Here is a 25,819-nt window from a genome sequence, read left to right as displayed (position 1 = left end):
GCATTGAGGGGGACCGCACCAGTTGTGGTCGTCGAGGACACACGGCCGACCGGTGCTGGAGGAGCTCGTCTGGGAGTCGGGAGGGCAGGCGGAGCACTACTCGGTTACCCCAGGTGAGTCAGCACCAGACTCACCCAGAGCTTCCTGTCGGGCATATGTTTGTGTTAACATCTTTTCCTGGGTTTTCTCCCTCTCTACAGCTCTATAAGGCGCTAGTCGATTCAGGCGCAGCTGGGAACTTCATGGATCGTGGGCTCGCGTTAAGGCTAGGAATTTCCCTGGTGTCGTTAGACTTACCTTTCCCCGTGCAATCCTTAGATTGCCGACCATTAGGGTCAGGAGTAGTCAGGGAGGCCACGGTGCCACTGGACATGGTAACGCAGGGGGGTCATAAGTAGCGGATTAGTCTATTCCTTATCGATTCACCTGCGTTTCCAGTAGTGTTGGGAATTTCCTGGCAAGCTCATCACAAGCCGGGGATTTCCTGGCGATAGGGGGCTCTTAGAGGGTGGTCAGAGGAGTGTTCAGACAGGTGTATAGAAGTTTCTGTTGGCGCGACTACGGTGGAGAGTCCAGACCAGGTTTCCACCGTGCGCATTCCCTCTGAATATGCCGATTTGGCTATCGCCTTCAGTAAAAGGAAGGTGACCCAATTACCACCCCATCGTCGAGGGGACTGCGCGATAGACCTCCTGGAGAATGCGGCACTTCCTAGGAGTCACGTGTACCCATTCTCCCAGGAGGAGACAGTAGCTATGGAGACATATGTTGCTGAATCGCTGGGACAGGGGTACATTCGGCCCTCCGCATCACCCGTCTCCTCAAGCTTCTTTTTTTTTGAAGAAGGAGGGAGGTCTGCGCCCGTGCATTGCGCACTTCTTCACAAAACTGGACCTGAGGAGTGCGTATAATCTGGTGCGTATCCGGGGAGGAGATGAGTGGAAAATCGCATTTAGTACCACATCTGGCCATTATGAGTACCTCGTCATGCCATATGGGTTGAAGAATGCTCCAGCCATCTTCCAATCCTTCGTAGATGAGATTCTCTGAGACCTGCTCGGGCAGGGAGTGGTAGTGTACATCGATGACATCCTGATCTATTCTGCCACACGTGTCTCTGGTGCGTAAGGTACTTGGGCGACTGCTGGAGCATGACCTGTATGTCAAGGCCGAGAAATGTGTGTTCTTCAAACAGGCCGTTTCCTTCCTGGGTTATCGTATTTCCACCTCCAGGGTGGTGATGGAGTGTGACCGCGTTACAGCCGTGCGTAATTGGCCGACTCTCACCACGGTGAAAGAGGTGCAGCGGTTTTTAGGGTTTGCCAATTACTACCTGAGGTTTATCCGGGGTTTTGGTCAGGTGGCTGCTCCCATTACCTCACTGCTGAATGGGGGACCGGTGCGCTTGCGTTGGTCAGCAAGAGGCGGGCAGAGCTTTCAGTCGTCTGATGGAGCTGTACGTGTTGGCGCATTCGGGCCCCTCTTTAGTGTTCATAGTGGAGGTGGACGCGTCCGAGGCTGGGCTAGGGGCCGTGCTGTCCCAGCGCTAGGCCGTACCACCAAAGCTCTGCCCTTGTGCCTTCTTTTCGAGGAAGCTCGGTCCAGTGGAGCGAAACTATGACGTGGGGGACCGGGAGTTGTTAGCTGTAGTCAAGGCTCTGCAGGTGTGGAGACATTGGCTTGAGGGGGCTAAGCACCCTTTTCTCATCTGGACTGACCATCGTAATCTCGAGTATATCCGGGCAGCGATGTTCAAAGGACACCTATATATATTTTTTTTTTATAAAAGAAAGATGAGCGAAGCAATGTACAGAGAGATCCTTATGTGTCATAGTGTGTAGACGAGAAAGACAAACATTTAACACATTTTAGACTAAGGCTGTAATGTAACATCAATTTTGAAAAGGTCAAGGAGTCTGAATTCTTTCCGTATGCACTGTATCCACATACTCTCAAAATTAGGGAACAGGGTTGTTAAATATAATCTAGTGAATATAAATCTAGTATAATTGTATAAAAGTAAAAATGTTCTACCCAATATTTTGAATATAAGGTATAATCATCACTGCGCTTTGAAATGTAGATGGGTCAACGTACCTGTGCGGTGTATTAGCTTATTTGTGGGCGTGATCTTATACATATGTGTATTTGTGCCAACCGTCAGTGGAAGTGTTGAATCAGTTTAAATGGTTGATGGTTATGTTGTCAAAGGCTGAGCACCTCTTTTGCTTTTGGAGTAGACAAATTAGGTGCTCAACCTTCAACTTAACAATAAAACCACGTAAACTGTTGCAACACCGCTAACGTGAAAATCATGGAAATTCAGCGTTACAGGGGGATTGAAATGTAAAGGCATGTTCCTGTGTTAGCGTAGACTGCATTCACATTAAATGCTGCAGATGTTGGCTCAATAGAAAATTACCTTTACATTTCTTTCGTGCAATTCAGCAATACAGTGAAACAATTCAGCGATACAGATTGACAAAAGCTACTTACATTTCAAAGTGCAGTGAAAGTAAGGTAAGCAACAAGTCATTTTACAACAATAACACCTTTATTCAATTGTAAAAGTACTGTATTTTTACTGCAACTCAGTAGCCAGTAACTTACTGTCAAATGACAAGTAATTTTTTACTGTGTGTGCCATAAGTATTTCTGAAGTATCCTATAAGTATAACTGTAGAACGTGTCATTGGTTGTTCATGAGAGGGTTCTAAATTCAATTCTAAATGGTTCACCTACAGGAACAATTCAAAGGGTACTACTTGTCACCCAAAAGGTTTCCCCCATAGGGACAAATGACATAATGCCGATTGGTTCTAATCTTTTAACAATCTTTATGATACACTATAAAAAATCTTAACTTGTTTTTACAATAACTTACTGGAAGCCAGTAACCTTTAAGTTACTGTTAAAAATAAAGGTACAGTATGTTACCATAACTTCAAAATAATGTTTGGTTTACCAGTACATTACTGTGAAGAAGTGCTTTCTTTACAGTGATGTAATGTTACACCAAAGTGTCTTTGTAATTTATGGTAACATAATGTATGTTTTGTTCACTGGCTGGATTCCAACATCACTTTGCAAGACAGCATAATGTGACTTGATGTTGGTTTTGATTTAGCCTATGCTGGTCAGTTGTGTCCAAAACACAGCGAAGGCTGGCCTCCAGCAGAAGCAAAATGAAGGCTGGTCACCAGCGAAAACACAACATAACCAGCTAGACCATGCTGGTCAGACCAGCTTGACCAACTAGACCATGCTAGTCAGACCAGCTTGACCATCTAGACCATGCTGGTCAGACCAGATTGACCATCTAGACCATACTGGTCTGCCAGCATAACCAGTTACACCATGCTGGTGTAATTACATTTACATTTTAGCCATTTGCAGCTTGACCAGCATCCAACCAGCACTGACCAGCATAGACTAGCATGGACCAGCATAGACCACCATGGATCAGCATAGACCAGCACAGACCAGCATGGACCAGCATAGACCACCATGGATCAGCATAGACCAGCACAGACCACCATGGACCAGCATAGACCACCATGGATCAGCATAGACCAGCACAGACCAGCATAGACCACCATGGATCAGCATAGACCAGCACAGACCAGCATGGACCAGCATAGACCAGCACAGACCAGCACAGACCAGCATAGACCAGCACAGACCAGCATAGACCAGCATAGACGGGATGAACGAGTGTTGAATTTCCGGCCAAGGGTGGTCCATTTAAAAATCATGACTTCCTCCCTCGCCCCTTGCCCTGCAAGTGTATACTCGTCAGACGTCATGATATGTCATCAGAAATGTCCACTTAATTTGAGGGCTGATGGGATAGCGTGTGTCTTTGAAGTGTTTGGACCGCAGTCTGAGCCCTTGAAATGTTTGGTGTGCACTTGTTGGCCATCTTGATGGGGTCAGGTGACTCATGACTGGTTAGCTGATGTTCATCTGATAGTAGTGGTTAAGGGCGCTGTACTGCAGCGCCAGCTGTGCCACCAGAGACTCTGGGTTCACGCCCAGGCTCTGTCGTAACCGGCCGCGACCGGGAGGTCCGTGGAGCGACGCACAATTGGCCTAGCGTCGTCTGGGTTAGGGAGGGTTTGGCTGGTAGGGATGTCCTTGTCTCATCGGGTGCCGGGTGCAGTGCGCGCTAACCAAGGTTGCCAGGTGCACGGTGTTTCCTCCGACACATTGGTGTGGCTGCGTTCCGGGTTGGATGCACGCTGTGTTAAGAAGCAGTGCGGAGGACGCATGACTTTCAACCTAGCTACTAAAACAATTGGATACCATGAAATTGGGGAGAAAACGGGGTAAAAAACTGTTGTTACTAGGAGGCCATCTTGATTTGGGACACTGACAGAGAGACGGTAGAGAAAGCGAGACATTCCACACCCTCATTTTTCCCTCACTCTGGTTCCCTCTCACGCATGCTCACCCGAGAGAGGGAACTTACACAGACAGAGGAACATTTGAATATTCTTTACAATTCTTTACTATCTTCATTTATCCACCATCTTTATTGACATTAGTAGGTTCTTATTGAAGAATTCATAACGACCTTCATGAGAGTAGCAGTATCATCCATAACAACCTTCATAACACATTTAAGAGGATATTTTTGGGGTCGGGGTGGTGGTTGAGCATAGAGGTCTTCATCACGATCGACTACAAACCTCTAATAACATAGCATTGTCAACATAGGCATCTCTTTTTTTCCTAATTGATTTGAAACATGAATGTTAGAACTAAAAAACAACAACAAACAGACGGATTGAACAGACGTTGAGATGTGAAAAGGACATTAGCTCGGTGGAGTCCATTGGTGAGCCTGAAGAGGGCTTCTGTGTGCACCATAGTTCAAAGGTCATCATAGGTCACCATAGTTCAAAGGTCATCATAGGTCACCATAGAGCACACACACACAAACACACACAGCATCTCTCATAATCTTTCACACACACTTCATATACAGTACAACGCACCAGCACCTGACACAAACATGTTAAAAAGCACATTAAGTTGGAATAAAAATAATTGCACATACAAGATGTAGGACTGTTGGAGATGTAGGACTGTTGGATATGTAGTACTGTTGAGATGTTGGAGATGTAGGACTGTTTGAGATGTAGGACTGTTGAGATGTTGGAGATGTAGGACTGTTGAGATGTTGGAGATGTAGGACTGTTGAGATGTAGGACTGTTTTAGATGTTGGAGATGTAGGACTGTTGAGATGTAGGACTGTTGGAGATGTAGGACTGTTGAGATGTAGGACTGTTGGAGATGTAGGACTGTTGGAGATGTAGGACTGTTGGAGTAGTAGGACTGTTGGAGATGTAGGACTGTTGGAGTGAAAGGAGAAGGGAGGAACGCAGTGAGTGAATATGGAAATAGAAAGATACCAGAAACATTCAGTGAACAAAGGAGAGACAAAAGAAGGCAAGAATACAATTTAAACCACCAAAATAATTTAATAAAAATGAAAACAAGTAACTTTTTCTTGTTTATAATTGTTTTCCAGTCATCGATCCAATGCTTTTTAAATATTTTTTTTTATCGATCCAAGGCTTGCCCTGATTGGATAGTCCCAGTTGGATAGTCCCATTCCCAGTCTGCCTTGGAGAGTGAGTGTTGTCGGCTACGGACCTTTAATTGTTTTCAGGCTCGTTTGAAATCAATGTTCCTTCCTATTTCTCTATAAAAACCCATCTGTGTGCACCGGGACAGGGTGGTGGCAGGTGCAAGATTCCGCAATTTACAGATTCACATCCAGATATACACACTCACACACAAGTAAATGCCCACAGGCAGGCCCACACACTCTCAGTGCAGTCTAATCACCTCCATCTCTTTCTCCCTTTCCCACTGTTCTCTCTGTTCACAACATGTGCAGTCTAACTGATTCAGTGTCTCTCCCTCTTTTTATTTTCATCCTTCCCTTCCTTCTTCACTTCCGTTGAGAGTCTGAGAGCAGCTTGTCTGCCTCAGGGTACGTGGGGTACTTTACGGTTTCAATCTTCTCCTTGACTTTGTAGGATGGGTACAGACCGGTGCGCCCCATTTTACGGTTGACCCCTTTTGAGTAGCCGTCCCAGTGGTTCCCTGCCACGCCGATGACGTCACCGGGCTCCAGGGGTACGTCCTCTGGGCTGCGGGGGTGGTGGGGGTAGATGGCGATCTGGTTGTGGGCATTCTGGCCCCCGAAGTAGTAGATGTCGTCTAGTGAGTGAAAGAAGGAGGAGGCATCCGGGTGCAGCGTCTGCATGATCTCGTAGGCCACGCGGCACACCTGGTACAGGGTTACAGGAAACAGGAAGTAGGTATGCAGGAAACAGGAAGTGAGACCAGGAAGTGTGAAGAATCATGTTAACTTAATTACATTCCGTGTATATGGCTGTTTAGATTTATTCAGATGAAAAAGTTACCTGGTCCCAGATCTGTTTGTGTTGTATGAGAGCAAAATTGCAAGATTATGTTATAATACTGTAATTGCATCAAATGGTTGTTTTATGCAACAGAATAGGGGGTTATTAGAACACTCTTATCTGTGTATGTTCTTCTGAGAATGGGCTTAATGCTGTCAGAAGATTTACGATGCCTTGGGTGATGAACCTAACAAGACCGCATTCCATAGAACAAGTTGGTGTTTCTGTTCTATGAGGTACCAGGGAGAGATGGCTCGGGGCCAGACCCTGGTTTCTACACAATAAGAACAGTCTTTACAGTAGATACTGTCTGCTGTGAATTATCAGTATCTTTCATGCAAATCTTAACCTTGTGACCCATTCCATACATCTGTTGTTTGTCATGAATATTCAGGAGGATGTACTTTGTTATAAAAAGGTGTTGTATTCTTTGTCTCTGGGCTCTAAACGAATCATCTGAGGGTGATTCGTCGACCAGACATCATTATCGTAGAGCACTCAATCGATTCACGTTGTATGTGTGTGTTGTACTGACCTGCTCCCTTATTAATATGTGAATAAGGATTTAGCTTAATTATAACTCAGACTTGTGTGATAAATTTGTCTCTCCTCATTTTATTGTAAAGTAATTAACCACCACAGTTGTCATGCCATCTCTTATGGCCCTTGTTTAACATGACAATGACAATATGAGTTAGCTATTCAGGTAGGTAAGAATATATGTTATTGAATAATGTACAATGTATATTCCCATAAATGGTGTTGTGTCGGATATGGCACCCCTACCTGTGAGGAGAAGGTGCAGACCAGGAAGTCAGTCTGTGACAGGAAGTGTATGTCTAGGATCACTCCTCTCAGAGAGTTCTCAGTGTAGCGGTTGTGCAGACCGGCCGACCACGAAATAGAGTTATCACTGATGAACTCATAGTCTAGGTACCTGACGGACACAGCATTGCACATACTATATGGCCTTCTACATACAAACAGAAATACAATCATACACACACATACATGCATGTAAACACACACACGCATGCACCCATGCACATGCACGCACATACACACACACCACACTCACTACCCTTTCATTAATCATTATTAGGGTATTGGTGGTTTCTCACTTGGTCTTAGCCTCTTGCAGTAGTGAAGGGTCATCTGTTGCCAGGTAGACTCGTTTCTTGTCCACGTGGAAACGTCGGGCCATGTGCTGGAACTGTTCTTCCACGTGAACCATATATTCCTCTATAGGGTGGAATGCTGCTTCCGTCCCCACCTTATCCGTCCTCCGAACATGGACCCTACAGAGAGGGAGGGAGAGAGAAGGGGAAAGGGAGGGGGAGAGGGAGGGAGGGGAGGGAGAGAGATGAGGGGGAGAGGATTGGAAAGAGATGGGAGGGAGAGAGAGAGGGGGAAAGGGATGGGGAGAGGGAGGGTGAGAAGGGAAGAGAGAGGGCGAGGGGGAGGAGAAAGGAGGAGAGGGAGGGAGAGAGATGGGGAGAGAGAGGGGGAAAGGGGGAGAGGGAGGAAAAGCGAGAGGGAGAAGAAGGGAGAGAGGGAGAGGGAGGGAGAGAGGGGGAGAGGGAGGGAGAGAGAGGGTGAGAGGGAGGGAGAGAGAGGAAGGGAGAAAAAGGGAAAGAGAGGGGGAGAGGGAGGGAGAGAGGGGGGAGAGGGAGGGAGATGGGGAGAGGATTGGAGAGATACGGGAGGGAGAGAGAGGGTCAGAGAGAGGGTCAAAGAGAGGGAGAGAGAGGGTCAGAGAGAGGGTCAAAGAGAGGGAGAGAGAGGGGGAGAGAGGGAGGGAGAGCAACACTTTCAATCAATACGTGCACTATCAGCTACCACTGTAATTATTTAGGCAGCACCATTGTGCCCTTGCTAGTCTTGCCGATAATCAGAGAGAGACAGAAAATAAAGAAAGAAAAAAAGAAAGAAAGAAAGAAAAAAGTAATAAGAAAAACAGATAGAAAGAAAGAATGAGAGAAGAAAGATAGAAAGAACAAATTTGTCAATGTAGGAGTAATGAGTGAAAAAGAATGGCAGAAAGAGAGGGGGTTTGAACGAGAAAGAAGCAAACAAAGGAATAAAGAGCTGCATGTGTTTGTGAAACTGAGTGCTTTCTTTGTTTAATCCCTCATTACACAACACATCTATCTATGGTTCGGAAAAGAGAGAGGTAGAGACAAAGGGAATGAGAGAGAGAGTGAGAGAGAAAGAAAGGGAGAGATCGGGTGAACTGGCGTGCAAGAGAGCGAGAGGGAACGAGAGAAAGAGAGAGAGAGAGAGAGAGAGAGAGAGAGAGAGAGAGAGAGAGAGAAAGAAAAGCGAGGGAACGAGAGAAAAAAAAACACAGTGAGCCCAATTACCAGAACTGTCCTAAGATCATTCAGCCTCGTCCTCAGGATGCTCACTGGAGCTACAAACACCTTTATCTACCCTGCAAATGATATCTGTACACACTCCTGGATCAGAGAGAAAAAAGGGAACGAGGGATTGAAAGGGGTAAGGGGAGGGGTACAGTCCTAGGACAGAGTGATTCTCTTCATCTTTCTCTCAGTCATCTCTAACCCCTTCTCTCTCTTTCCATCTCTCTCTCTGTGATGGGACTCTTGACTGCGAGTCTCTCCATTCTCCGCTTCCCCAAATCTAATCTCTCTGCCATGGTTTCCGTCTCTCCTCAACTTCTCTTCCCTCTGCCATGTCTCTCTCTCTTTCTCCTGCTTTCTCTCTCCTTACATCTCTCCTCCTATTTTGTTCGTCGTCTCGTTGTCTCCCTTTTCTCTCCCTTTATCCCGCCGCCTGTTCGTTGGCAGACAAAACGGCCGTGCTGGGGTGCTTAGCGTCAAGCGGCATTTGAGTAGTGAATCCCATCATCCCTCCATCCTCTTCCACCACGTCCTCTATGGATGTGGCTGTGACTGTGGCTGGAGCTGTGGCTGGGTCTGGAGCTGTGGCTGGGTCTGGAGCTGTGGCTGGAGCTGTGGCTGGGTCTGGAGCTGTGGCTGGGTCTGGAGCTGTGGCTGGGTCTGGAGCTGTGGCTGGGTCTGTGGCTGGAGCTGTGGCTGGAGCTGTGGCTGGGTCTGTGGCTGGGTCTGTGGCTGGAGCTGTGGCTGGAGCTGTGGCTGGGTCTGGAGCTGTGGCTGGGTCTGTGGTTGGAGCTGTGGCTGGGTCTGGAGCTGTGGCTGGGTCTGGAGCTGTGGCTGGGTCTGTGGCTGGAGCTGTGGCTGGAGCTGTGGCTGGGTCTGGAGCTGTGGCTGGGTCTGTGGCTGGAGCTGTGGCTGGAGCTGTGGCTGGGTCTGGAGCTGTGGCTGGGTCTGTGGCCGGAGCTGTGGCTGGAGCTGTGGCTGGGTCTGGAGCTGTGGCTGGGTCTGTGGCTGGAGCTGTGGCTGGAGCTGTGGCTGGGTCTGGAGCTGTGGCTGGGTCTGTGGCTGGAGCTGTGGCTGGATCTGTGGCTGGGTCTGGAGCTGTGGCTGGGTCTGGAGCTGTGGCTGGGTCTGTGGCTGGAGCTGTGGCTGGAGCTGTGGCTGGGTCTGGAGCTGTGGCTGGGTCTGTGGCTGGAGCTGTGGCTGGGTCTGGAGCTGTGGCTGGGTCTGTGGTTGGAGCTGTGGCTGGGTCTGGAGCTGTGGCTGGGTCTGTGGCTGTGACTGTGGCTGGAGCTGTGGCTGGGTCTGGAGCTGTGGCTGGGTCTGTGGCTGGAGCTGTGGCTGGAGCTGTGGCTGGGTCTGGAGCTGTGGCTGGGTCTGTGGCTGGAGCTGTGGCTGGGTCTGGAGCTGTGGCTGGGTCTGTGGTTGGAGCTGTGGCTGGGTCTGGAGCTGTGGCTGGGTCTGTGGCTGTGACTGTGGCTGGAGCTGTGGCTGGGTCTGGAGCTGTGGCTGGGTCTGTGGCTGGAGCTGTGGCTGGAGCTGTGGCTGGGTCTGGAGCTGTGGCTGGGTCTGTGGCTGGAGCTGTGGCTGAGTCTGTGGCTGGGGCTGGAGCTGTGGCTGGAGCTGGGTCTGGAGCTGTGGCTGGGTCTGTGGTTGGGTCTATGGTAGGAGCTATGGCCGGGTCTGGAGCTGTGGCTGGGTCTGTGGTTGGGTCTGTGGTTGGAGCTGTGGCTGGGTCTGGAGCTGTGGCTGGGTTTGTGGTTGGGTCTGTGGCTGGAGCTGTGGCTGGGTCTGTGGCTGGCTCTGGGGTTGTGGCTGGGTCTGGGTCTGTGGCTGGGTCTGGAGTTGTGGCTGGAGCTGTGGCTGGGTCTGTGGCTGGGTCTGTGGCTGGGTCTGTGGCTGGAGCTGTGGCTGGGTCTGGGGCTGGGTCTGTGGTTGGAGCTGTGGCTCCAGAGACACCTCCTACACTCACTCCCCCTCTGAAGCCCCCCTCACTTTCCTCCTCTAGCACTCTAATACTTATTTTCCACCATAATTTGCAAATAAATTCATAAAAAATCCTACAATGTGATTTTCTGTTTTTTTTTCTCTCATTTTGTCTGTCATAGTTGAAGTGTACCTATGATGAAAATTACAGGCCTCTCTCATCTTTTTAAGTGGGAGAACTTGCACAATTGGTGGCTGACTAAATACTTTTTTTGCCACACTGTGGGCGTACAGAGGCCCACTGTCAGCAACCATCACTCCTGTGTTCCAATGGCACGCTGTGTTAGATAATCCAAGTTATCACTGTAAATGGCAAATTGATCATGGGAAAACCCTTTTGCAATTATGTTAGCACAGCTGAAAACAGTTGTTCTGATTAAAGAAGCAATAAACCTGGTCTTCTTTAGACTGGTTGAGTCTAGTCTAAAGAAGAAGACTAGAAGACTAGTCTACTTTTGTGGGATCGATTACAGGCTCAAAATGGCCAGAAACAAAGACCTTTCTTATAAAACTCAGTCTATTCTTGTTCTGAGAAATGTTCTGAGAAATGAAGGCTATTCCTTGCGAGAAAATGCCATAAAACTGAAGATCTCGTACAATGCTGTGTACAATGCTGTGTACTTCTCCCTTCACAGAACAGCGCAAACTGGCTCTAACCAGAATAGAAAGAGGAGTGGGAGGCCCTGGTGCACAACTGAGAAAGAGGACAAGTACATTAGAGTGTGTAGTTTGAGAAACAGATGCCTCACAAGTCCTGAACTTGTAGCTTAATTAAATAGTACCCGCCAAACACCAGTCTCAACGTCAACAATGAAGAGGCGACTCCAGGATGCTGGCCTTTGGATAACAAAGAAGAACATTCGTGAGACGCATAAAAAATGAAAAGATGCTGGAGGAGTGCTTGATGCCATCTGTCAAGCATGGTGGAGGCAATGTGATGATCTGGGTGTGCTTTGGTGATGGTGAAGTGGGAGATTTGTACAGGGTTAAAGGGATCTTAAAGAAGAAAGGCTATCACTTCATTTTGCAACGCCCTGTGGACGGCGCTTAATTGGAGCCAATTTCCTCCTAAAACAGGACAATGACACAAAGCACAGCTCCAAACTATGCAATAACTATTTAGGGAAGAAGCAGTCCGCTGGTATTCTGTCTATAATGGAGTGGCCAGCACAGTCACCGGATCTCAACCCTACTGAGCAGTTGTGGGAGCAGCTTGACCGTTTGGTACGTAAGAAGTGCCCATCAAGCCAATCAAACTTGTGGGAGGTGCTTCAGGGAGCATAGGGTGAAATCTCCTCAGATTAAATTACAAATTGACAACTAGAATGCCAAAGGTCTACAAGGCTATATTTGCAGCAAATGAAGGATCCTTTGACGAAAGCAACGTTTGAAGGACACAATTATTATTTCAATTAAAAATCATTATTTATAACCTTGTCAATGTCTTGACTATCTTTCCTATTCATTTTGCAACTAATTTCATGTATGTTTTCATGGAAAACAAGGACATTTCTGAGTGACCCCAAAAGGTACTCTATTAGAACATCAGGGGGAGAGTGAGGAGAGGAGAGAGGAGACGACAAAGAGATACAGATGTGAATAAAGAAGAGAGAGAGAATGGTGGGAAATAGAGACAGTGCTGAATAAAATAAATGAGACAAAGACCAAAGTAGGTGAAAGACGTAAGAATACAAGGTGTATAATCCTATGAAAGAGACAGTTTGATTGGTAAAGAAGGGAGGATGATTCAAAGAGCCATAACGTAGAAGAGGGAGAATGAAAGAGGGCTGGAAATGGTAATGGTGGATAGAGAGAGAGATAAAGGCAGAGTGACAGACAGAGAGAAATAGAGAAAGATGAAGATAACGAATGAGTATGTCAGAAAGAATATTAAAAGAGGGAGGAGGAAGAGAGAGAAACAGAGAGTATTGTGGAGATTTGGAGACAGGTTGAAAGAGAAAGAAAAAGAAAGATATAGAAAGAGTTTTTTACACTTCAACAGAAAGGCACAGACAAAAAGGGCTAGAGAAACAGAGAGAGAGAGAGGGAGAGAGAGAGTCAGAAAGACAGATTGGGAGAAACAGACAAAAAGGGCTAGAGAAACAGAGAGAGAGAGAGAGAGAGAGAGAGAGAGAGAGAGAGAGAGAGAGAGAGAGAGAGAGAGAGAGAGAGAGAGAGAGAGAGAGAGAGAGAGTCAGAAAGACAGACTGGGAGAAACAGACAAAAAGGGCTAGAGAAACAGAGAGAGAGAGAGAGAGGAGAGAGAGAGAGAGAGAGAGAGAGAGAGAGAGAGAGAGAGAGTCAGAAAGACAGACTGAGAGAAACAGACAAAAAGGGCTAGAGAAACAGAGAGAGAGAGAGAGGGAGAGAGAGAGAGGGAGAGAGAGAGTCAGAAAGACAGACTGGGAGAAACAGACAAAAAAGAACAGAGAAGGAGAACAACGAAACTGAAAATCATAAGAGACAGACAAAAAATTAAAGAGTACGTACCCTATGATGGGATGCCTGAAACCCAGCTTTGCTGTGGTATCCAGGATCTCCTTCTCCAGCCAGGCCTGAGGATGGACCAGGTACTTGACGAACTGAGACACCCACCACACGGACGGGTCACCATGGAGCCGGTGGAGGCGCTGGGCTAGGTCTTCAGGGATGGACAAGGGCAGGTAGGGGGGGCGGGGCTGAAGGCTGTCCACGATGGGTAACTCCACCACCTGGATGTCCTTGTCATGGGTCTCACCTAGAGAGACGGAGGGAAGAGAGTTACTTAGGAGAAAACACTGGGTCTTTTATGTTCTACACTGGGGCATGGAGAAAACACCAGAACTTTTACCTGATGCACTGGGGCATGGGGAAAACACCAGAACTTTTAACTGCAGCACTGGGGCATGGAGAAAACACCAGAACTTTTACCTGCTGCACTGGGGCATGGAGAAAACACCAGAACTTTTACCTGCTGCACTGGGGTGTGGAGAAAACACAATAACTTTTACCTGCTGCAATGGGGCGTGGAGAAAATACTGGGTCTTTTACCGGTTACACTGGGGTGTGGAGAAAACACCGGGTCTTTTACCTGCTACACTGGGGCGTGGAGAAAACACTGGGTCTTTTACCTGCTACACTGGGGTGTGGAGAATACACTGGGTCTTTTACCTGCTACACTGGGGTGTGGAGAAAACACTGGGTCTTTTACCTGCTACACTGGGGTGTGGAGAAAACCACAGGTCATTTACCTGCTACACTGGGGTGTGGAGAAAACACTGGGTCTTTAACCTGCTACACTGGATGCGCAACTTTTGGCCAGTGCAGAACAGAGCGTGAGCAGAGCCCACTTCATCAAGTGTTCACGTTCTCGTGAGCTCCATGTCAAATTCTTGAAAATAGAACCAGAGCGTAATGTTATGCTGAGCTGCACTGGTTATGCCCCTGTTTATTTAGCATGCATAGGAGCTGGGCTAGTGTAACATTCCAGTTAGGTTGCATCAAACTAGCAATCTGCTGTTACTAACAACAATGTTACCTGTCACTCCACAAAAGCTATGGGAGAGCAACGGAAACAACGACTGCTATGTATCAGAGTGGGGTGATATCACCTGCACAATCTAGCGCACAATGGACGTTGGTCTAGAGCACAATGGACGTTGGTCTAGCACACACAGCTAACTAGCACTAACTAGCTAGCTATTCCACAGTGACTACACTCACCCTCCTTTGACCCAAATGACCACCTCTTGGGTCCTTTCCTTAGTTTATGCAGATCTAAAAGCAAAGATAGGTGAGAGTTGATATCCAAATAACCTTTCTGCTGTATTACCTTTACTCATCTAATGTTGTCGGATCAGAGAAGATAAGGATGAGATGAAATGGGAGGGGGAAGCCATTCTAAACTATTGAGACGTGGCCTTATACTTAAACCCTCATGAATATACAATCATTGGATTGGTGTAAACTAGACAGAGTTTCTGATTCCTCATGAAACCCAGACAAAAAATAGCATGATTTGGCATGATTTGGCATGATTTGGCATGATTTGGGGGATTTTCACGAATTGTAATCCTTTTCTTTGAAGAGTTTGAAGAGACGACAGAAAAGCCAGCCCCGTCACGGACAACGATGTCTTGCTCCCAGACAAACAAAACAACTTCTTTGCTGGGCTAAATGACTACCGCCCCGTAGCACTCACTTCCATCATCATGAAGTGCTTTGAGAGACTAGTCAAGGACCATATCTCTTCCACACTACCTGACACCCTAGACCCACTCCAATTTGCTTACCTCCTCAATATGTCCACAGACGACGCAATCGCAATCACACTGCACACTGCCCTAACCCATCTGGGCAAGAGGAATACCTATGTAAGGATGCTGTTCATCGACTACAGCTCAGCTTTTAACAACATAGTACCCTCCACACTCGTCATTAAGCTCAAGACCCTGGGTCTCGACCCCGCCCTGTGCAACTGGGCCTGGGACTTCCTGACGGGCCGCCCGCCAGGTGGTGAGGATAGATAACAACATCTCCACCACCTGTACTCCTTGTTCACCCATGACTGCGTGGCCATGCACGCCTCCAACTCAATCATCAAGTTTGCAGGCGACACTACAGTGGTAGGCTTGATTACCAACAACGACGAGACGGCCTACAGGGAGGAGGTGAGGGCCCTCGGAGTGTGGTGTCATGAAAATAACCTCACTCAATGTCAACAAAACAAAGGAGATGATCGTGGACTTAGGAAATAGCAGAGGGAGCAGCCCCCTATCCACATCGACGGGACAGTAGTGAAGAGGGTGGAACGTTTTAAGTTCAGGACCTCTTTGCACAGGGCGGGGGTCAGATCCAGGGCCCTGAGCTTAATGATGAGCTTGGAGGGTACTATGGTGTTGAAGGCTGAGCTATAGTCAATGAACAGCATTCTGACGTAGGTATTCCTCTTGTCCAGATAGAATAGGGCAGTGTGCAGTGCAATGGCGATTGCATCGTTTGTGGATCTATTGGGGCGGTAAGCAAATTGAAGTTGGTCTAGGGTGTTAGGTAAGGTAGAGGTGATATGATCCTTAACTAGCCTCTCCAACACTTCACGATGACAGAAGTGAGTTCTACGGGGCAATAGTCATTTAGTTCAGTTACATTTTTTTTTGGGGGGGGGGGTACAGGAACAATGGTGAAGCAAGTGGGGACAGCAGACTGGTATAGGGAGAGATGGAATATGTCCGTAAACACTCCAACCAGCTGGTCTGTGCATGCTTTGAGGACGCGGCTAGGGATGTCGTCTGGAACGGCAGCCATGCGAGGGTTAATTTGCTTAACTGCCTTACTCACATCGGTCACGGAGAACGAGAGCACACAATCATTGAGAGTGGGCCGCGTCGGTGGCACTGTGTTGTCCTCAAAGCGGGCTAAGTAGGTGTTCAGCTTGTCTGAGAGCAAAACATTAGTGTACGCGATGTGGCTGGTTTTCCATTTGTAATCTGTGACTTTCGACCACATACGTCTCGTGTCTGAGTTGTTGAATTGCAACTCCACTTTGTCTTTGTACTGACGTTTTGCCTTTTTGATTGCCATCGACCATATTCCCAGTCACCTTGCCACGGTTAAATGCGGTGGTTCATGCTTTCAGTTTATACACTGTTTCTCGTTTGTGTAGGTTTTAATAGTCACCATGGGAACAACAACCCCTATACACTTCCTGATGAATTCAGGCACCATATCCGTGTAAACGTCAATGTTATTCTCAGAGGCTACCCGGAACATTTTCAAAACAATCTTGAAGCATGGATTCCAATTGGTCAGACCAGCATTAAGTATACCTTAGCACGGGTACTTCCTGTTTGAGTTTCTGCCTATAGGAAGGGAGCAAAATGGAGTCGTGATCTGATTTGCCTGAAGGGAGGACGGGGAAGGGCCTTTTAGGCATTTGGAAAAGGCAAGTACTACAGTCAATGTGTTAATAGAACTTCGGTAGCGTTTTCCTCATGTTTGCTTTATTAAAATCTCCAGCTACAATAAATGCGGCCTCAGGATATGTGGTTTCCAGTTTTCATAAAGTCCAGTGTAGTTCATTGATGCCGTCGTGGTATCTGCCTGAGGATGAACATCCACGGCTGTGACTACAACTGAAGAACAAAAGGACTTGAGTTTCTGTATGTTATCACAATCACACCATGAGTAGTTTATCATGAAATATACACCCCCGCCTTTGTTCTTTCAGGAGAGTTCTTCATTCCTGTCTGCATGATGAACAGAGAACCCAGCTGGATGGATGGGCAGGGAAAGGATATCCAGAGAGATCCATGATTTCATTAAACAGAGCATGTTACAGTTCCTGATGTCTCTCTGGAAGGAGATCCTCGCCCAGAGCTCGTCTACTTTATTGTCCAGAGACTGAACATTAGCAAGTAATATACTCTGAAGCGGTGGATGGTGTGCCTGTCTCCTGAGTTGGACTAGAAGTCCACTCAGAATACCTCGTCTCCGCAGGCGGCTTCTTGGAGCAGCCTCTGGGATAAGTTCAATTGCCCTGGGTACGAGTAAAAGGAAGGCTGTGATTGGTTACATTGCCTACTATGCACATTTCTCTATGTAAAATGGGCCATAACTTTAATACTTGCAGAGACTGTGGAACTTTTACATGCAAGTTGAATATATTATGTTACAACAATATATTGAAAAATGTGCCAAATATATGTTTTCTATATTCATAAATTAAATCGTTATTGAAATGAAAATACTCCACTGGATCTATACCATCCAATAGGTTACAGTCAACAAGTGCACACTGGGGGAAAATGGTACAGAATTGAATTGAAGCCAGCCAAATAGATAGAGTGAGGGAAGGAGAAAGTCATGTCCATTCAAAACAACAATCCTCTTGCCGTTTCTCTGTCCCTTTTTGTCTGTTTCTCTCTGTTGAAGTTTTATAAAAGTCTTTCTTTCGCTCTGTTTGTCTTTCAAACTGTCTCCAAATCTGTTTTGTTTTTCGATCTCTACAATACTCTCTCTGTGTTTCTCTCTCTTCCTCCTCCCTCTTTCAATATTTCTGTCTGACATACACATTCGTTATCTTGATCTTTCACTTTCTGTCTCTCTCTCCCTCTGTCTTTATCCCCACTCCCTCCTGAGTGACAGTTGCTCTTTGGCTGTCCTCCTTTAAATGCCATGGTGAGCCCATCCACTTCCATGGTACAGGGGCTGGCACCAGCTGCTCCAAGAAGGTGTCCTCTAGATGGGCCCTGGGCACAGTGGGCCGAGACGAAGGTTGAGTTGGGCTGATTAGGAAGGTCACCCTCTCTGTGCTCCTTATAGCCTTCCCACCTGGGAGACTGGGTGTTAAGCCTCAGTACACAAACAAGTGGCAAGGGCATACACGCACGTGTAGACACACACGGAAGTGGAGGAACACACACACACACAATCTTTTTTGGTCTAATATCATCTCCCAGAAGGGATATGTTTGGCAGACATCCAGTCTTAAACCAGAGAAAATTGTTTTTACAGTTTCTAAAATAAACAGACTACCACCACTGGATTTAATGAAGTTGCAACTACAGTGACTCCTTCCATCCAGTGAGACTAATACAACTACAGTGACTCCTTCCATCCAGTGAGACTAATACAACTACAGTGACTCCTTCCATCCAGTGAGACTAATAGAACTACAGTGACTCCTTCCATCCAGTGAGACTAATACAGCTACAGTGACTCCTTCCATCCAGTGAGACTAATAGAACTACAGTGACTCCTTCCATCCAGTCAGACTAATACAACTACAGTGACTCCTTCCATCCAGTCAGACTAATAGAACTACAGTGACTCCTTCCATCCAGTGAGACTAATAGAACTACAGTGACTCCTTCCATCCAGTGAGACTAGTACAGCAAAAGTGACTCCTTCCATCCAGTGAGACTAATAGAACTACAGTGACTCCTTCCATCCAGTGAGACTAATACAGCTACAGTGACTCCTTCCATCCAGTCAGACTAATACAACTACAGTGATTCCTTCCATCCAGTCAGACTAATAGAACTACAGTGACTCCTTCCATCCAGTGAGACTAATAGAACTACAGTGACTCCTTCCATCCAGTGACACTAATACAACTACAGTGACTCCTTCCATCCAGTGAGACTAATAGAACTACAGTGACTCCTTCCATCCAGTGAGACTAATACAACTACAGTGACTCCTTCCATCCAGTGAGACTAATAGAACTACAGTAACTCCTTCCATCCAGTGAGACTAATACAACTACAGTGACTCCTTCCATCCAGTGACACTAATAGAACTACAGTGACTCCTTCCATCCAGTCAGACTAATACAACTACAGTGACTCCTTCCATCTAGTGAGACTAATACAACTACAGTGACTCCTTCCATCCAGTGAGACTAATAGAACTACAGTGACTCCTTCCATCCAGTGAGACTAATACAGCTACAGTGACTCCTTCCATCCAGTGAGACTAATACAGCTACAGTGACTCCTTCCATCCAGTGAGACTAATACAGCTACAGTGACTCCTTCCATCCAGTGAGACTAATAGAACTACAGTGACTCCTTCCATCCAGTGAGACTAATACAACTGCACACAGCTTTCATAATCCTTTGACAACAGTAATGGTGCGTGGGTAAAATCACTGGGGACGCAAAAAACAAAGTACCATATTACGACCTAAGTGTTGTGATAATTGCGCTGTTTGCTTCATATACTTGACACATGTGATATAGAGGCCTAAAGGCAGAGACAATAAGAGGACACAGTGGCAGAATAAGTTCAAACACACCTTTGTTTTATCACAAAACTGGATAAAACAACCCCTGTCCGGTGAAGTCCACAAAGCATATTGCATGTAACAGTTATATTACCTACAGCATGGTCAAGCAAGTCAATGTTTCGGACATTTTCGGAACACTAAACAACTATTGATTTAGAACCACAGAGAGTTCTCGCAAGTCGCTAAGAAAACATTTCAACATCATCAAATCACCTACTGTATGCTTAGTCTAATACACGGACAGCTAAAAGTTACCAAAAACAATTTAGTCCAATCAATGTAACCTAAATATGATGTGGCTGTCCATGTTTCTGATTTCTCTCTCTCACTGTGTGTGTGTGTGTGTGTGTGTGTGTGTGTGTGTGTGTGTGTGTGTGTGTGTGTGTGTGTGTGTGTGTGTGTGTGTGTGTGTGTGTGTGTGTGTGTGTGTGTGTGTGTGTGTGTGTGTGTGTGTGTGTGTGTGTGTGTGTCTTCGTGCAAGTAGAAAAAAACATGTTGACTCACCCTACTTGTAAAGACACACCAATGCCATCCTCTCTTACATGTTGATGAAACGGTCTACCACTCTGTCATACAGTGCACACTTTTATTTGTTGTTGTCATAGGCTATCTAGCTAAAATGCTTGCTAGCCTAACTTCCTTTCATGGGTAACGTTAGCTCGTTAACATTAGCCTTCTACATCTAGTTACACATTGAACGTCCATCCTCTCAGGCCAAAGGCAGAATGTATTAATTAATGGTTGGATCAGAATCACCGTTATAATCATTGGTCAGTATGGAGAATTAAATTAAACCACTAAGTCCAAATCCCTATCTCCATCCATGGCTAATTTAGAAAAGGGACAATTTTAGCTAGCTAGCTAACCACTGGACAACAACACAACGAGATGCAACAATTCAAGTTGTTTGTGTCAATGACATATTTCATTGGATTGATGCCAAATCCAAACTGGCTTCCCTTGACACTTTTTTTTTGGTGCGCCAGGACCATTCACAGTTGAGCTCTCTCAGTTTAGCTCAATGCTGATTGGCTTATATTTTTAAAATCATTTATGAAGGGAGTCCAATTCTTACTAGCTTCCCTTGGTATGGGTGACAACAATGTCATACTCTTTGGGACCAGATAGCATCAGATAGATGGCCTACACATACAGTGACAAAGGGGCGCTGTTTTGCTCGCTTGGATGATTCTCCCGTGAGATACATTCAGCCTCTTGCGAATTGAAGGAAAATGATGAAACACAGAGAGACTAAATTGATTAATGTATATGTTTATTTTGTTTTTTGGGGGGGGGGGGGGGGGAAGACTGGTTTCCCTTGGCATCCATGAATACACGCCACTGACTGTCAAACAAATGGTATAATTACTCATAAAGAAATGGCCATTCAAAATAAGAGTAAATGGAATAAAATAATAATAAAGACAATGGAAAAGGCCTCGGGGCATGTGTACACCATGGAGCGTGAGCTCAATATCAATTGGCAAAAGCATGAAATATTAAACAGAAACATTTTTCCCAAGCTCTTTCTCTTTGCTTACAACATCTATGGCAGGTTTGAACGGGGGGGGGGGGGGGGTTAGACGCCTACACATCTTGCCACAATTGGAAATGAGATTTCACCCAGAATACATTTTTCTATTGGTGCCTCAGCTCCTAATGGGTCCAGGTCAGACAAGCGGTGAACCCGTGAAATGAACTCACTACACAAAGAGCAAGCAGGGGCAATCGGTAGGAAGGCAAGGAGGCCATGCATTAGGGTATGCAATATGGAAAAGAAGACGGGAACGGCGAGAGAAATAGGAAAAGAAAGTCTAAGATAGTTGCAGCCAGAGGCAGAGGGGTGTATGCGTGTGTGTATGTGTTTGGGGGGAGATGGGGGGGGACAAGGAAGCTGAAGAGTATTAAAGGAAAGAGAAAAAAATAGCTAGCCTATAATAAATGTATGAAACAGAATATTGCTTGTCTCGACAACCGGTCTGAACCCCTATCATTTCCCTGGTGCTGAGACCATGTCTATGGGTGGACCGGTCAGCAGTGGTCAATGTTAGGTTGGGTGGAGCGGTCAATGTTTGGTTGGGTGGAGAGATCAATGTTTGGTTGGATGGAGCATTCAGTGTGTGGGTGAAACTGTCAGGTTTTGCAGTGCATATAACTAAAACAGCATCATTGTCTCACGTCAGATGGCTTCACCCCTCGGTGACTCTCGTCTCTCATCCGATCTGTCTTGTGGACTCATCCGCCATTCAAAAAATGGAAACATAGTTCCTCATTTTTGATATCACTGCGCTAAATTATTACAAACTAGATAGCTAAATTATAAAAAATGTTGTGACAGTGATTTCATAGTTTTCAATTAAAAAAAACACTTGAAAGCTATCTCCTGCACAAATTCTGTTTAAGGACGTTGTTTGCCAGTGCAGTGACCCAATCACCTGTGTAGCTAACTGTTGTAGCTAGCCAGCTTACTGACATAGCTAGATAGCTAGCTAGTTATGTAGCTCTGATTTCACTAACATAAAAGCTTGCTTGGCCAGTTTAAATTACCCTGAAGTTCAGAGAAACTGACTGTGCAAGGCACTTCTTTGCTCCAGGGGTGCCGTACTACTATGGCTGACCCTGTAAAACTACACATTTCACCGCAACTCTCCGGTGTATGTGACAATAAAACATATACGTTGTCTTCAGAAATCAGTCCGTAGATCAGTTTCTCTGCGATCGGATTGTTGGGTCAGCTGATTTGGGAGGCTACTGCAATGACTCGTGACAGAACAACAGCTGCTTCATGAAAACTCACAATAATGTAAGCATTAGCACTACTAGCTACAGTAGCTTGCTAGCTAGCTTTTGTTGGAAGATTCAACATTGTGTGTGCAGCACTAAGTAGGTAGATGGTTTGTTAGCAGCATTGTTTCAGGCAAAGATGATTTCAGTGACTGGCTCAGCTGTTGGACAAATCCATGATAGCTTTTGTGTCCATAACTTAAGAAATACTGCTCATTGAAGCACAACAATCCTTAGCTAGGTGTAAAATGGGGCGACTTCCTCACCAAAAAAATATAAACATTATTGACATATTTATTGTTTTAGCTTAGATTAATCAGACAGTTTTGAGGCAGAAATGGGGTTCAGCAGATGATGTTACCTACTGTAGGTAATATGTTTTAATGTTGCGGCAGCCCATGTTGCCGGATTACTTTCCATCTATCGCATGACCCTTTGCAAGATACGAGACAGATCAGTTCAGGCAGAACCGATGTGCTATCTGACATAAGACAATGGATGTAAGGATCACTGTCTAGGACAGGCCTGGGCAACACCAGTCCTCAGGGGCCTGATTGGTGTCACACTTTTTCCCCAGACCCAGCTAACACACCTGACTCCAATAATCAACTAATCATGATTTTCAGTTAAAAATGCAATTAGTTTAAATCAAGTGTGTTTGCTAGGGATGGGGGGAAAGTGGACACCGATTAGGCCCCCGAGGACTGGAATTGCCCAGGCCTGGTCAAGGAGGTATAGATAGTGGTCACCAAAGCCATGTATTTAGAGAGTTGGGCCAACTTTTAGAATTGTGAATATTGTTCTAATTCAAATAATTCAGTTACATAGCATTATTGAAATATTCCTGATGTAATATTAATGGGGCGCTAACATGGCTGCCATAGAATGTTTTAGTGTCATGTAAATGCATCATAATGCAGAAACCTTAATGACCCAACCATAGATATAGAACAGGGCCCAGCTCTCTAAATACACAACTCACCAGACAGTGCTCACCGTACCTACCTGACCAGTGCCCTGTAGACACCCCGGTACGCTCAGTACAGGAGTTGCTGACGGGGTGGAAGACAGTCTCCCAGCCGCCCGTGGCGTAGCGCCAGTTGTGTGACTCCAGGATGAGGGTGCGCTGTGTGCCATAGGCGATCATGAAACAGTAGACCACGTGGTGCAGCTGACAGCCGTAGCCACAGCCCTTGTTGATGTTACACACCAGCTTCCTGGCCTTACTGCAGTCTTGGGGGTTCTGGTTAGGCGGGAGGAGAGAGAGAGATACATAATACAACATTTGTAATGTCTTTATTCTTTTGGAGCTTATGTGAGTGTAATGTTTACTGTTCATTTTTATTGTTTATTTCACTTTTTTATATTATCTACTTACATTTACATTTAAGTCATTTAGCAGACGCTCTTATCCAGAGCGACTTACAAATTGGAACTTCAGTTGCTTTGGCAATGTTAACACATGTTTCCAATGCCAATAAAGCCCCTTGAATTGAATTTAATTGAGAGAGAAACACACAGAGAGAGAGCGCGGTGACAGTTTACTGGCCCACCTTTAAATCATGGCAGTTCACCATGCCACCTTACAATCACGAGGTGACACCATGTCACCTTTAAATCAAGATGAGACCCCATGCCACCTTTAAATCACAATATGACACAGTGCCAACTTTAAACGCCATGTTTCACGAGCTTGCTAGTGTAACAGTATAGATTTTACGTCCGTCCCCTCGCCCCGACCTGGGCGCGAACCAGTGACGCTCTCCACACGTCAACAGTCACCCTTGAAGCATCGTCACCCATCGCTCCACAAAAGCTGCGGCCCTTGCAGAGCAAAGGGAACCACGACTTTGGTAGTGACACGCCACTAGCGCGCACCTCCGAGCTAGCAATTTCACATCGGCTACACTAGCTACTCTACCCAGGTTTTTCACCTTCTTTGAATCATTTTGGCCCCAAAATTTGCCCGGCCTCACAGGCTGCATCTGGCTAAGCTAGCAGCTAACTATAGTCAAATAATGAGCATGTTGTTGTTGATGTCATGATGGCATAAATCGAGATTGCAAGTGTTAGTGAAATTATACTGTACGTGATGCCATAATATAAATAATAGCTATACATTCACATGGGTGCCATGTAATTTGTCGTAAGCATTATCACGTCATGGTACGTATATTGTATAAGCGCGGAAATCGACTGCAGCCCGAGCTTGCTTTTGCGGCACTGTCGATAGCGCGCGGTACTGTCGATAGCGCGCAGGACCTCGGGCTAGAAGGTCGAGGGTTCGAGACCTGCTCTCTACCTTGTTTCATTACACTGGTGTCAGAAGTGTTCGGACCTTGCATCCACGACAGTGGGTGTGCTTGGCCGGTGAGCGCGTTCCTGCAAGACGGAGAGTCACAAGCTGGCGCGAGGACGCGCTCTTTGAAAGGAGGGTCCGGCGCGCTGTCGACTGTGCTGCAAACGCGTGTTTAAACGGCAGAGTCGATATCCGCGTTTATAAACCAAGGGTCGTTACAGTATATTTGTATCACTCTGTTGGGTTTCCACTAGTTGCTACATCCAAATCGTAAAAATTCTAGAAAACAAACATTTGCCTTTTGGTCTTAATTTAACAGTGTTGTTAGGATTAGGTTTAAAATCCGATTTTAAGAAGATACATTATAGAAATAGGATGTATAACATTGTGACTGTGGTAACTGGTGCTGACCAATCTGTTGTCATTTGCAAGCATGAATCATGTATCCAGGTTGAGGCTTGCTATCAGCAGGAACATGGAGCACTGTATGTCATGATATCATTTGTTCCTTTAAATGTATTATACAATTTCAAGAGCTAATACTATACTCATAAGACGTGGATAAGCCCTGTGCGCCATACAACAGTCTACTCCTGGGGTAACTCCCTGTTAGAGAGACTACGATTAGAGGTTTGGGCAGGAAGCTCTTGGCCAGGGGTGGGTCAGGGGTGAGGGCTCTCTTTAAAGCACACTCACTACCTCTATCTCTCTCTCTCCAGGTGCTACAGAAGCAGACTGGTCCAAGGATCTCCAGAGCCTTCTAACCAACTACCTGCGACCTCTTCAGAGCCTTCTAACCAACTACCTGCGACCTCTCCAGAGCACAGAGAAGTAAGCTCCACTCATAGTGGTATAGTTGATGCACTGTGTAAACCTCCTTCACTATGGCAGTCTGCTTGTGTGATGCTAGTATATTATCAAGGGCAAATGGTTGGATTGGATTGACTGTACTCACTCCAACTCATGTTCTCTCCCCCCTGTAAAAGTCTTTCAGACATTTATCAAAACTAACATGTGTCCATCCCCCTTTCGTCTAGGTGAGTCTGCTGGGCTACGGAGCTCAACAAACCTGCCACCCTGTTGCCAGCTATCCTCAGACTTTCAACGGCCACATATTGGGTAAGAACAAATGCTATAGTTTTGTATGTATGTATTGTATGATTTGTATGTATATTTAAAAAA

At 46.1% G+C, this 25,819-nt stretch overlaps 1 protein-coding gene across 1 annotated transcript in view; it reads right to left on the bottom strand.

Annotated features, from left to right (window-relative positions):
- Window positions 1–4,220: 4,220 nt before the first annotated feature.
- The window catches only part of LOC123995379 (alpha-(1,6)-fucosyltransferase-like), a 207,580-nt gene continuing 185,981 nt past the window's right edge, over window positions 4,221–25,819 (bottom strand). Inside the window, exons 6-10 of the mRNA XM_046298936.1 lie at window positions 23,344–23,581; window positions 13,278–13,524; window positions 7,563–7,739; window positions 7,228–7,378; window positions 4,221–6,305 (exon numbers count right to left, since the gene is read on the bottom strand). Of these exons, the coding sequence (XP_046154892.1) occupies window positions 5,964–6,305; window positions 7,228–7,378; window positions 7,563–7,739; window positions 13,278–13,524; window positions 23,344–23,581 (1,155 nt within the window). The 3' untranslated portion in view covers window positions 4,221–5,963. The remainder of the gene's footprint in view (window positions 6,306–7,227; window positions 7,379–7,562; window positions 7,740–13,277; window positions 13,525–23,343; window positions 23,582–25,819) is intronic.

This window comes from Oncorhynchus gorbuscha, linkage group LG14, assembly GCF_021184085.1.
Source record: "Oncorhynchus gorbuscha isolate QuinsamMale2020 ecotype Even-year linkage group LG14, OgorEven_v1.0, whole genome shotgun sequence".
Lineage (NCBI taxonomy): Eukaryota > Metazoa > Chordata > Actinopteri > Salmoniformes > Salmonidae > Oncorhynchus > Oncorhynchus gorbuscha.
Note: the sequence above shows the minus strand (reverse complement) of the source record. Positions and strands in the feature narration are given on the sequence as shown.